The sequence below is a fragment of the Sus scrofa genome, chromosome X (genome assembly GCF_054392235.1).
Source record: "Sus scrofa isolate SSC_HxYL_T2T_F1_AM1 chromosome X, Sscrofa_HxYL_maternal_Yorkshire_Landrace_v2.0, whole genome shotgun sequence".
NCBI lineage: Eukaryota > Metazoa > Chordata > Mammalia > Artiodactyla > Suidae > Sus > Sus scrofa.
Window position 1 is genome coordinate 13,043,942 of NC_139401.1, and position 13,627 is coordinate 13,057,568.

Genomic DNA, 13,627 nt, shown 5'->3' on the forward strand with positions numbered 1-13,627 from the left:
CAGAGGAAGGAAGGCCAAAAAACTATTATAGCCCATAATATGATTTCCCCCCAAGGATTTGAGTTCTTTGAAAGGTTTGGGTTACTTGGGAGAAATTAAATAAACCATTATATTACATTGTTCTGCTTTTAGCTACAAAGTGTTCCCTCCGGTGAGTGATATTCCCCGGGGACACCCGTCTGAAACGTTCATCCGCCCAAGGTCACAGGCATTGTTACAGCTCGGCCTTTGAGAGCCACGGGGTCTGGCGTGTCGCATTTGCTGCGATGCTGTGTTTACGTAAGAAGCCTGCAGTCGCCTTTTTCTTTGGGGATGCTGACCCTCAGAAGATAATGGTGTTGCCTGTTCAATGAATGACAGAAATGAATTGATAGATAGAACAACCTTGAATGATGGTCAGTGAATTGATAGATACATTTTTTTTAAAATCTATCCCCTTCCAGAAAAGTACGCAGATATTTTTAAGCGGCTAAAGGGAAGTCGGATGGCGAGGATCAATATTGAGAGAGAGTGCATTGATCCTGCTAAAATCTGACCTTTCTTCGGCCAGTTTTATTCTAGAGCCCTGCTGTTTGGCGTTGCAGATGGTACCACCCAACATAAACCCAATAAGGAGCGTTCCACTGGGCTGTTTGTTACAGCGGGTGAACATTCGAGTCTGATTTTCTCTGGGGTCTGAAAGCCCACTTCGGAGCTTTTTGCTTCCCTGTCCTGGAAGCCCAAGGAATAGTCACCCACCCATCACACATCTTGTTTCAAAAGAATACTGTCACCATTGGAGTCCAGGCCCCGTGCATGTCATATGTTTGTTTTTCTCTCTTACAGAAGCTGCAAAGAATCGATACTCCTCACGGTCATCCAGCCTTACCCTGTAAGTGTCCCGTGAGTAAAAATGCCACTCTGTCATCTCAGGCTTCCAGACTCCTCCTCCCACTCCAGCCTGATGCATAACAGCAGAGAATAAGAGCATGCCTTCACAGAACCAGTCCCCAAATCTGGATTATTGGTATTTTGCACTCCACGCTGCAGCCCATGCGTTGGAGAAGAAAGTCGTGCGTTTCCTAAATATCTTGAAAAACAAATACTCAGTCCTATGTGCCTCTCACAGCTGGAAATAACACAAAACTGAGGAATTTTCTGGTGATTCTCAAGTTGCCAGCTTAAGAATCCCAGGTTAAACAGGTTTCAATGAAACCTGCTTTAGAGATGGGTTTCAGAGGTAGCGTGGCCATCAGAATTTGATTCAGCCGCCTGGGTCAGGAGGGTGGAGAGTGATTAAAATTGCTCTGCCTTCAGTTCCCATGATTTAAAAAAAAAAATGTATTGTGGTGTCATTCACATTTTATAAAATTCGCCCGTGCACAGTTTAGTAATCTTTATAAAATTTACTGGGGTTCACCATAGTCCCCCCCCCCCATCCATTTGGAGAACCCTTCCGTCTCCCCAGTAGGATTCCTCCTTCCCGTTTATAATGACCCAGTCACAGGCAACCACTAATTTACTATTTGTTTCTGTAGATTTGCAGTTGCTTGTGAATTTCATACATTGTCAGAGAACTAAAAAATACTGAGGCCCATTTCCTGCAGGTTTTTCCCCAAGTGTTCACTCTCAGGCTCTTGTGTGGCCTTCACATGGAGCTGCAGAGTTTTCAACCTGCTTATGCTTCTCTTTTCTTCCCCATAGAGATTTCTACATCAATTAAAAGGCTCTAGGAGTTCCCGTTGTAGCTCAGTGGCTTAAGAACCCAGCATCGTCTCCATGAGGATGTGGGTTCAATCCCTGGCCTCATTCAGTGGGTTAAAGGTCCAGCATTGCCATGAGCTGTGGGAAAGGTCGCAGATGCGGCTTGGATCCAGTGTGGCTGTGGCTGTGGCGTAGGCCTATTCAACCCTTAGCCTGGGAACTTCCATATGCTACAGTGCAACCCTAAAAAGAAAGAAAAAAGGGGCTCTGGCATTTGCCAGTCTCCTTCTTCTGACCAAACTCTTCACATCTCCTGTCCCTGAATTTTCCTTCTAACCACCATGGGCTAGGCATTTTAGGCAGGGAAAAAAAAAAAAATTCAAGATTGTTATAAGATCACAAATTGAACTAACCAAGACAGCTAGTTATGCCATTCAGGGACATTACTACATATATTAAAAGTCACAGAACTCCCTTCGTGGCACAGTGGAAATGAATCTGACCAGGAACCATGAGGTTGCGGGTTCGACCCCCGGCCTTGCTCCTTGGGTTAAGGATCCGGCCTTGTCATGAGCTGTGGTGTAGGTCGCAGACACAGCTCAGATCCTGTGTTTCTGTGGCTGTGGTGTAGGCCAGTGGCTACAGCTCCGATTCAACCCCTAACCTGGGAACCTCCATGTGCTGTGAGTACGGCCCTAAAAAGCATGAAAAAAAAAAAAAAAGTCCAGTTTAACATTGATTTGTTACTTTTAGTCCCAACTCCTTGAGAGTTACAGACACGTTTGGATTTGAAATCTAAGGAGACTAGCAGAATGTAAGAGAACCAAGATTTGAGTTCCCAACACTAAAACAGGGCTTCTCTATCTACTCCACCACTTCCTGACTCCTCAATTCCCCCCATATAAAGTCTAGCTCATCTGTTTTTAGACTGTTTCAGTTAACCCCGTTGTCCCTCACACCTGCTTTAAATCTATCCACACTTCTTCATTTCTCTGCACTGGGCCAGTACATTCTTGTCAAGCCAATATAAGTGTCTATAATAAACAAGTGATTGACCAGCTACAAAGTCCTGGTGGAACTTCAAGTGTACGTTGTCTTTCCTGAATTCTCTGTCTCCACTTTATAACCTCATAGCAATGCAAGATCAGAACCATTTTACTCCAAACCAGGTTGTTTTTGCAGTGCGGGAAACTGCGAAGAGTTTTGCATTTAAGTTAAAGATTATGGGAGTTCCCATCGTCGCTCAGTGGTTAAATGAATCTGACTAGGAACCATGAGGTTGTGGGCTCAATCCCTGGCCTTGCTCAGTGGGTTAAGGATCTGGCGTTGCCATGAGCTTTAGGGTAGGTCGCAGATGTGGCTTGGATCCCATGTCGCTTTAAGATTCTGTCTTGCGGCTTTGCTTGCTCTTTTGGCCATTTGAGTCTACATGACTTGTTATTCATATGAACAGCCATTTCCACCTGTGAATCATGGAACTTACTTTCGATGAAAAATCTGGAATTCTCCAGAAGTTCAGCTGGCTCCTGTTGTTACATTATATCACAAGTCAACATTTAGCCACAGCATTCAAGAGTGTTGCTTGTCCTTACGGCTAGCAGTTGCACCTCTGTTCTTCAGAGTCACTCTCTCATGGCCAGTCACCGTAGATGAATTCTCATCTTTGATTTTGCCTGGACCAGCCCTCCTTCCTGCAATGCCCATCACGCACTCCGCTCACCCCGTCCTTGGCCTCGCCAGGTCCTTCTCACCTTTCTAGTCTCAGCACAAATTCTAAATGCTGCCTCAGAGTTTCCTAACATCAGCCCTGTTGACCTTGGGGCTGGGGAATTCTCTGTTGTCAGGGGCCATTCTGCACAGAAGAATATGGACCAGCATCTCTGACCTCCACCCTAGAGGCCAGTAGCATCCTCTCCCTGAGTGGTGACAACCAAAAATGTCTCCAGACCTTGCCACGTGTCCCTGGGGACCAGAATCCCCCCCACTGGGGAACCAGTGTCCTACCTAAAGTCTCCCGTCATTAATCCAGTCCATAGCCACCCTTTCCTCCTCTGAATTATAGGAGTTGAAACCCCACAGTTACTTAAATAGATGCAATAAATGGAGAGAGGAACGCAAATGGGAAGAGAGACTGAAGTTTTGCTTCAATTTTTGCGTTTGCATTTTCTTACAAGCCGGTGGCTTTTAAATTTTTTTTCCTTAGGTTTTACTTATTTGCTAACCATTTCTCTTGGCCACCAGAACTGGTGGACAGAAACAGAGGGCCCACCAGACCAAGAGAAAGGCCATACATTCTACTTTTATTACAGACAATAAAAGCTAACCTTTTAATTTCTTTGCAACTTGCAGGGCAGCATTTTTTGTGTCATATTATCTCTGTATAGTAAGATCCAGTCAAAGCAGAAGGCCAGTGTTTAAACCTTGTGCCAATACAACCCAGCCATCGAAATCATTCTCCAGTGAGAGGCGACCTGGGAGGAAAGCCTTAGGAGTCCCCAGATTCTTCACTAAGAAGTAGCTCTTACCAGGTTTTTGTCTTCTTACTTAAAGTATTATGGAGGGCTCTCTCCACCATTTTCACTTTATTTCTTGGCAAAAAATCAGTGAAGTGCAGAAGGAAATACAGAAGCAGAACAATGCAGGTTGGCAGTGCTTTTCCCAGAAGACAACTGGGGTTAGCATTTTGGCCGATCTCCTTCCAGTCTTTTTGTTCTAATGCCTTGTCAGTAATTGAGACCATAAAATGGACACTTTTATTCTGCTGCTTTTACTTAGTACATCAAGCATTTTCCTATGTCATCAAGGATTCTCTATAAGCATTATATACATGACTCTAAAACATTACACTGAACCAACCCCCATCATTAAGCCTTTCATTCTTTGTGTGTGTGTGTGTGTGTGTGTGTGTGTGTGTGCGCGCACACGCGCATTTTAGGGCCGCACCTGTGGTGTATGGAGGTTCTCAGGCTAGGGGTGGAATCAGAGCTACAGCTTTTGCCCTACACCCCAGTCACAGCCACAGAGGATCTGAGCCGCATCTGCAACCGACACCACAGCTCACGGCCACACCAGATCCTTAACCCACTGAGGGAGGCCAGGGATCGAACCCACATCCTCATGGATCCTAGTCGGGTTCACTAACCCCTGAGCCACGAAGGGAAGTGCTCATTCTTTATCTATTTTTGGTAGCATTTCCTCAGGATGGAATTTTAGAGGAAGAATTTCAGGGCTACTCATTGAGTTTATCTGTTTTGTTCTGATGAGCCATCTGCTTTCCTTGCACTGTTACCATTTTTTAAATTACAGATCTTTCTGGGCCAGCTACTTCCTTCTTTCCTTTCCATAGTTTCCAAGTCTAGAATGTCTCGGTCCAACCTTACCTAAGACAGACTATTTAAAGAGTCTCTAGGAGTTCCTGTTGTGGCTCAATGGAAACAAATCTGACGAGCATCCATGAGGATGCAGATCCGATCCCTGGCCTTGCTCAGTGGCTTAAGGATCCGGCGTTGCCATGAGCTGTGGTGTAGGTCACAGACACGGCTCAGATCTTGCATTGCTGTGGCTGTGGTGTAGCCCAGCAGCTATGGCTCTGATTTGACCCCTAGCCTGGGAACCTCCATATGCGGCTGGTGTGGCCCTAAAAAGACAAAGAAATAAAGAGAGGAGGAAGGGAGGGTCTCTAGAAGTTCCCCTCACACAACCCCAACTCAGTGGGACTTGGGCTCAGTCTCTCTCCGTTCTGACGTCCCTGAGGTACCGCAATTCACCCTCCCTCACGTTTCTTCGAGGCCAAGGAGCCGAGACCTGCTTGCCTGCCCCTCCCTTCCTGTCCACCTTCCACTGTGTTCCACAGAGGAAGCTACACACCTCCTCATGGAAGCATCAGTGTAGTAGATGCTATCAGAACCCAGAACACATCCCCTTGGCATGTGACATGCTGAGCTTGCCAGCCCAATTTCCACCTGAGAGCACCAGTGTTTCTTTACCTGTGGGCTATTTCTGGCTGCAGGAGCATGCTCAGGGAGCAGGCCAGAAGGGGGCACCTCGTTAGGAATTATCACTCCCAGAAGGGCAGCCAATTCATCACTGATGGCCGGGGGCTGGTGGATAAACACCCCAGCTCCCTCTCTCGTCAGTCAGTATAGCTCTGAGGCATGCAGCCTGCCTTGTTTCCCAGAGGTCCCAGCAGGGTTAGACGCCAGTTGCTCACAGTGGTGCCTGACTCAACATGGACTGCTTCGTTGGCTTCCTTACCCTCCCTGTCTCCCTTCCCTGCTCACCTCCCCCTGCTTCCTGGGAGCTCCGGGGATGGCAAGTTCAAGACTGTACACTGCAGTTGCAGAAATGTATCTTATTTATGTAATTTTTTTCAAGCTACGTTCTCATTACTTTTAAGAACATCTCAAAGCATCAGGAGCATGTCAGCCCTCTGTCACGGCCACCTTAGCAATAGCCAATTTGAGAAGAGGCGCAAGGGTTGATTAGAGGCCTTTGCATCTTAAAATTACATCACAGCAGGAAAATCTGATTATTCTAAATCATAATGACTTGTCACTTCCACCACAGGATATGAAGTCCTTGTGATCAGCACCTACTGGTCTGCAGGTTGCCAAGAATTAATTCATCGAGTTTTGGGGTGGTGTGCACTGTGTATTTTTTGAGCCACAAAGAGAGGTGGAGTCAAAACTGCAGTTGTGACTAATTTACATACTCCATGTACCAGAAGTAATTCAAGCCAATAGAAAGAGCCATTACTTTATGGATTCTCATTCAGTAACTTTCAGACTTGAAGAGCTCATGTCTTTATTATCAAAAGTAATTTTTAGGAGTTCCCATCATGGCTCACTGGTTAACGAACCTGACTAGCATCCATGAGGATGCAGGTTCAATCCCTGGCCTCGCTCAGTGAGTTAAGGATCCAGCCGTGAGCTGTGGTGTAGGTCGCAGATGCGGCTTGGATCCTGCTTTGCTGTGGCTGTGGCATAGGCCAGCAGTTACAGCTCCAATTGGACCCTTAGCCTGGGAACCTCCATATGCTGTGGGTGAGGCCCTAAAAAGACAAAGGTGATTTTTAAAATATGTGTCCATTCTATGAAATAGTCACAAATCCAGAACAACCACAAAATTGTTACTTTGACCCCAAGGCTGTTGACTTCAAAATATGTATAAAACATTACTTAACTACCCCTGGCTCTCTAGTTTCCTTTCTGGTTTTCCTAGATGGCCAGGTTTATCTAGGGACAGGAATGAGGCTGTAAGAGGTGACCATGCAATAGCTACAGACAGAAGAGACAAGCATCCCAAGCATGCCCACTTCCGTCCTATGGGGCCACTTACGTTAGGGGCTGATAACCCTACGTTCTTCCATGGGAACATCACCACATTCTAAAATTATACACCAAATGAGATGCATAAAAAACCAAAATTCGGTTAAATATACTCTTCATTAAGGCAAGGAATTATGCAGAACATTTCAGAAAAATACAGTTAAATACTCCATTTAAAAATTCACATGCACAGAGGAATAAACCTCAGGATCTGGCACAGTGAACATGTGTGAAATATTTCATTCCCCAACAATGCTGGGGAAGTAGGGTGTTTCTGCTCAAATATCTCATCTAATTAGCAGCGCCTGTTCTGGGTAGCTTTATTACAGCCGCTTCACTTGCGCTAAACGCCTTGTGCCAATGTAAATATCCCCTGCTTAAAATCATTATGGGAGAATAATGTTTTCCCTTCAGCTAAAAAATGGCGAATCAAAGGCAAATGAACTCACTACGGTATGATTTGTTCATCCGTCGTGACTAAGCTTGGCCTATAATTACAGTGATGCCGATACCGAAGAGAACGCCACTGTTGCATCACTTTGGCTCTGCAGTCGGACTTTTAAAAGTCACATTGAACCTGTACAAAGAGCTCCTGTTGAGGAGCAGCCATGTGGAGTTGGGTGGGGGGTGTTTTGTTTTGCTTTTAAAGGGCAGCCCTTCTCTTAAAACATCTTGCGTAAATGAAGGAATTGAAACTCTGGAAGCCAAACCATCCATCCACAAGGTGGGTCAGGTGCGGAGGGGAGCTTTTGAAATCACAGAAGGATTTTTTCAACATTAAGGGAGAACTCGAGCCAGGAATACGCACCTCCATGTTTTATCATGTTTTTCCAACAGTGATTTTGTTTTATTATAGGAAAGTCCATATAACGTAAATCTGCCATTTTAACTATTTTTAAGTGTTCAATCCTGTGGCGTTAAGTACACTCACAATCTTGTGCAACCTTTGCCGCTGCTAAGTTCCAGAACTTTTTCATCACATCAAAAGGAAACCCCTTACCCATTCAACAGTCACTCCCCACTCCCCTCCCCCAACCGCTAGCACCCACTCATCTGCTTGCTGTCTCTGTGGGTTTTCCTATTCTGGACATTTCATTTAGTGTAATCAAATCACACACAGCCTTTTGTGTCTGGTTTCTTTCACTTAACGTAATATTTTTGAGGTCCATCCATACTGTAGCTTGTATCAGGAATGTATCCCTTTTGTAGCGAAATAATATCTCACTGCATGAACAGACTACATTTTATTTATCCATTCCATCACATTGTGTTTTACTTGATCTTTTGTATACTTGTATTTGACAAAGACGGGAATCCTTTTTTTTTCCTTCATTTTACTTGAACAAAAGTATGGAACCTCTTAATTGGCTTTTGAGATTAATGCATTCAATATACACAGGAGGTTGAGTCTCTGTGTTGACTCTAGAGTCGATTACTAGAATTATTTACACAATGGCTTCAATCTCTTAGAACTGTATAGTATGCAAATGTTAGCTGGAACCATGTGCAAGTTCCAGTATTTGACCATTTTGATCTATAAAATAGCAATTTTATGATTGAAGCAAAATACTTACCTCTGTATTTGGTTCACTAGAGAAGGCAGTTCTTTTTCAAAATAAACAGATGGTGCCTGCAACCTGGTTGACAGCTATGATGCCTTCCCCTCAGGCTTTGTTAAAATTGTGCAGGGACGCTGCTTTTCAGATGAAGTCAGTTTACCAAGATCACAGCCCCCTCCAAGCAGGTTTTCTCGCTGCACTTTTCCATTTCTGAGGGAGACAAACTGAATCCCTCTGCCCTCTTTCCAATGAAAGACAGTACAAACGTTCCAAAAGATGAGGCAGAACATGAAGGTGACTTTCAGTTCTTTTTTTTTTTTCTTTCTTTTTAGGGCCACACCTGCAGCATATGGAGGTTCCCAGGCTAGGGATCTAATCAGAGCTTCTTCAACTGCCAGCCTACACCAGAGCCACAGCAACGCCAGATCCGAGCTGTGTCTGCGACCTATGCCACAGCTCACGGCAACGCCGGATACTTAACCCACTGAGTGAGGTCAAGGCTCGAACCCGCAACCTCACGGTTCCTAGTCAGATTTGTTAACCACTGAGCCACGACGAGAACTCCTGACTTTCAGTTCTAAGTGGAGGTCTCCTCTCTTCCCTGCCCAGTAAGAGCGTAGGATCACAGGTTACCAACAGGAGGCTGAAACTTACATTTCACATTTCAGCCACGTAGAGAGTGTGTGTGTGTGTGTGTGTGTGTGTGTGTGTGTGTGTGTGTGTATGCGTATGCTGGCCTGCTCATGCGCCTGTATGCCCTTCATGTGAACAACAAGGGGATTAGGAATTATTTCAGAGCCATCAGTGACTCTTTCCCACCTTGTTAAAATAGATAATTGTTTGAAGGAAAGTAATGGGATACTTTTTAAAGTATACCTGTGCTTTTTTGTTGAAGTATAGATGATTTCCAACTCTGTTAGTTTCGGGTGTACAGCAAAGTGATTCAGCTATAGGTAGGTAGGTAGGTCTTTTTCAGATCCCTTTCCCTTATAGGTTATTACAAAATATTGAGCAGAGGTCCCTGTGCTGTACCGTAGGTTCTTGTTGCTCATCTATTTTATATATAGTAATGTGTATATGTTAACCTAAACTCCTAAATTCTCCCTCCCCTTTGGTAACCATGAGTTTGTTTTCTGTGCCCGCGAGTCCATTTCTGTTTCGTAAATAAGTTCCTTTGCATCATAAAATGGATAATTAATGAGCTAATTGTCATAAACGCCACATGACAGTTGGCTCTCACCCCCCCATCCACATGGTACTCAAAGCTGCGTGTTGAAAGTAGAGTTCGTGTACTTTCACAGTTATCTTTAAAGATGCTTGGAAATGTGCTCAGAAAGAACATGGGACATGCTGTTTATAGTTTTGGTCTGGTGACTAAATCAAACTTAGCACTTGATGAGCCTGACAGGCTTTCGGTTGCCTCCATAATTTGTATTTTGGCCTTGAATTGGGCCTTTTTAGCAAAACTATTAAATACCTGGGAGGATAAAGATGTAAAACCGCTCTGACACAATTGGCCTTATATTACCAATAATCAGACCAAATGTTTTCTTTTTCCTCTCCCTAGTCTCCCAAGTCAGCATTCATCAGTGCTGCGAAAAAGGCAAGGTTAAAGTCCAATCCAGTCAAAGTGCGATTCTCTGAGGAGGTCATCATCAATGGCCAAGTGTCGGTGAGTTCCCAGTCACCTGCTGGTGACTTGCAGAGAGGCCCTGAGGTCGGGGCTTTGCAGGAAGCGGAAGCAGTCGCCCCGCTGGAATGATGGCTTCAGAAGCAGCTGTTGCATTTCCCAGGGGTGTCGAATCTCGGAAGTGTAAAGGGCCCGAGAGCTCAGCATGTTGGGCCCGCCATGTCCCCTCTTACATACCCAGAGTGCATAGCAGTCCGGCGTTTCCTTGAATGCTCCCAGGGTTAGAGACCTCGTTGCTGTGCAGAGGAGTTCATTTGATTTGAGCTCGCTGCACTGCCTCATATCGAGTAGAATGTGCCTCTTTGAAACTTTCCCCTAGTTCTCCCCATTCTGCTGACTAAGCATCCTTCCACATGACAGCCCTTTCTATAGTTCGAGAAGGATTTCCCCTACGTTTTTCCTTATCCACAATCAAATGTCTCTCTCTTCTTTCAACTGATCAAAATGGAAGGGAGTTCAAGTGATGGAGAAGTTTCCTCTGTGCCACCAGGAGTGAAGAAATGCGGCCCAGACCTCCATCAGTAGGTCTTGATAGAAATCGTGATTACTCAGGCACACACTTGATCATCAAAATGAGTAATGCAAACATCAATAGGATGCTTATTTCCAATTTTCCCCCCAAATATCGCCCAGTGTTTTTAGCTTTTAGAAAGCTGTCATCTAGAGCGCTCTTATTTTTTGGACCTTGGAAAGGCCAGCTTTTGTGGTCGAGGTTTTGTTGTTTAAACAAACTCTTCAGGGACAAAATCTCATCCGTGACATATTTGCTATATGCATCCCAGACTCTCCCCTGAAGGTGGTCCTGGATCGGAATTTGAAAATCGAAGCCTGCATATCCCTGGCAAAGGATTCATGGCCCAAGGGTCTTCCAGCTAAACTTACCGAGCTACATTGGCCCCACTTGGCGTCCAGGGGCTCAGCTGACCGGTCTGTCACACTATTGCTATGCATGTGGGAGGGGCCTAAGGCTGTCACTCTGCGGCCCGGTCCCGCATTTCATCTGAGGCCTCGTCCTCCCAACAGCCATTTTCCACCTCCTCCCCTCTCGCCCCTTGCACACCACGGCCTGTTTACACTCCCCTCAGTGAAGCCCTGTCACTTTTGGGTGGGGGTTACCGTAATTGTCATCTCAGAACAAGACCGTCCCAGGTTAAGGCTCAGTTCCACAGGGAATGACTGTAACACAGAAGGCCATAGAAACTTGCCTTATCTTCTCTCAAGTTTCTCAGTGTGAGATTAGGCTCTCTGTTGATGCATCCTCAGAGAGAAGAGGATTCCAGAAGCTGCTGTGGCAGTTGCACTTTGTCCCTGGATGTAGCCGGGCTCCTTCGAGGCAGTTGGTCTATAGGAACGGCTCTGGGGTTGGTTCATCCCCTGTGGCCTTCCCACAGGCCTGTGTGTGGTGGGGATCCGTGTCTGCCCCTCAGCCTTCATAAGCAGCTTCCTTTCTAGCCTCCTTTTGCTCTTCTGAGTCATTATGTGGCCTTCCTTCTGGACTTGGAGCCACACTAACTCAGTGAATTGGGTAGCAGGAAAGTTCTGGATGAAGCCCACAGGAGTAGAGAGGAGAGGAGGCGAGTCAGAGAAAGAAACACGGGGTGAGAGGCTGTTGTGGACACCCTTAGCGTCTGAACTCATGGAGCAACTGTAGGACGTTAGCATATCTCTGGCCATCTTGTCTTCAGTGTCCTCGTCTATAAAACAAGGCACTTATGCTTTCATGACTGCTGACCTCCCTCCCCGACCCCTGGGACGTCCTGACCAACTATGCCTGAGGAGCACATTTCACCCCAAGGCTCTGTGGAACTCACCCACCATGTGTTTTTACTCCCCCTTTCATCTCTCCCTACTTACAGTTAAAGAGAATACGTCTTTTATTTGCTTTTTTGACTTATTTTTTAGTTATGACCTGTTCGTTAGAGACTTCAGATTTCATTCTTCTAACACTGACCCGTTCCTTTTATGTCCCCTTTGCGTTCAAGGAACATCTCTAAATGGGGTAAAGATTATTTCGCAAAATTACTCTAAACTTGAAGCTTATTAATGCTTGTAGTTCGCTGTCGTGACTCCTACCAACAGGTGTCACATGAAAGATCATCATTGCTGGTCCTTGTTCTGCTCGAGACACAATGCTCTGCTAAAGTCAGGTTTTGAGGTTTAACTACAAAGGAATTGTTTCTGTAATTGTATTTTCTAGTGGGAAACTTGATTTTTTAAAGGAACCCTCATCTGATTGATTTTCTGATAGGAAAAGATCTTTTTTTTTTTCTGTCTCTTTTGAATTGTTTTTCTTTTTTTAACTTTATTTTTTTTTATTGCTCAAATGAATTTATCACATCTGTAGTTGTATAATGATCATCACAATCGGATTTCAGGATTTCCATCCCACAGCCCAAGCGCATCCCCCCACCCCCCAAACTGTCTCCTCCAGAGACCATAAGTTTTTCAATGTCTGTGAGTCGGCATCTATTGTGCAAAGAAGTTCAGTCTGTCCTTTTTTCAGATTCCACGTGTCAGTGAAAGCATTGGATGTTGGTGTCTCATTGTACGGCTGACTTCACTTAGCATGATCATTTCTAGGTCCATCCATGTTGCTAAAAAGGCTGGTATTTCGTTCTTTTTGATGGCTGAGTAATATTCCATTGTGTATATGTACCACATCTTCTTGATCCACTCCTCTGCTGATGGACATTTAGGTTGTTTCCATGTCTTGGCTATTGTAAATAGTGCTGCAATGAACATCGGAATACTTGTGTCTTTGTGAGTCATGGTTTTCTCTGGATAGATGCCCAGGAGTGGGATTGCTGGATCAAATGGGAGTTGTATTTTTAGTTTTCTGAGGCATCTCCATACTGCTTCCCACAGTGGTTGCACCAATTGACAATCCCACCAACAGTATACTAGGGTTCCTTTTTCTCCACACCCTCTCCAGCACTTATTGTTTGTAGACTTTTGGATGATGGCCATTCTGGCTGGTGTAAGGTGGTACCTCATCATGGTTTTGATTTGCATTTCTCTACTAATGAGTGACACTGAACATCTTTTCATTTGTTTTTTGGCCATCTGTATGTCTTCTTTGGAGAACTGTCTGTTTAGATCTTCTGCCTATTTTTTGATGGGGTTGTTTGTTTTTTTGGTATGGAGCTGCAGAAGGTGGTTATAAATTTTGGAGATCAATCCCTTGTCAGTTGATTCACTGGCAAATATTTTCTCCCATTCTGTGGGTTGTCTTTTCATTTTGTTTAGGGGTTCCTTTGATGTGCAGAAACATTTAAGTTTGATTAGGTCCCATTTGTTTATTTTTGTTTTTATTGTCAATACTCAAAGAGGTGGATCTGAGAAGATGTTGCTGTCATTTATGTCAGAGC

General features: G+C 44.8%; 1 protein-coding gene across 26 annotated transcripts in view; it reads left to right on the forward strand.

Annotated features, from left to right (window-relative positions):
* Positions 1-13,627, forward strand: part of FRMPD4 (FERM and PDZ domain containing 4) — a 919,679-nt gene that overhangs the window by 869,638 nt on the left and 36,414 nt on the right. For all 26 annotated transcript variants that reach the window (XM_085007332.1, XM_085007337.1, XM_085007339.1 and 23 more), the window contains 2 exons: positions 826-871; positions 10,137-10,241. In XM_085007332.1, coding sequence (XP_084863458.1) covers positions 826-871; positions 10,137-10,241 — 151 coding nt within the window. The remainder of the gene's footprint in view (positions 1-825; positions 872-10,136; positions 10,242-13,627) is intronic.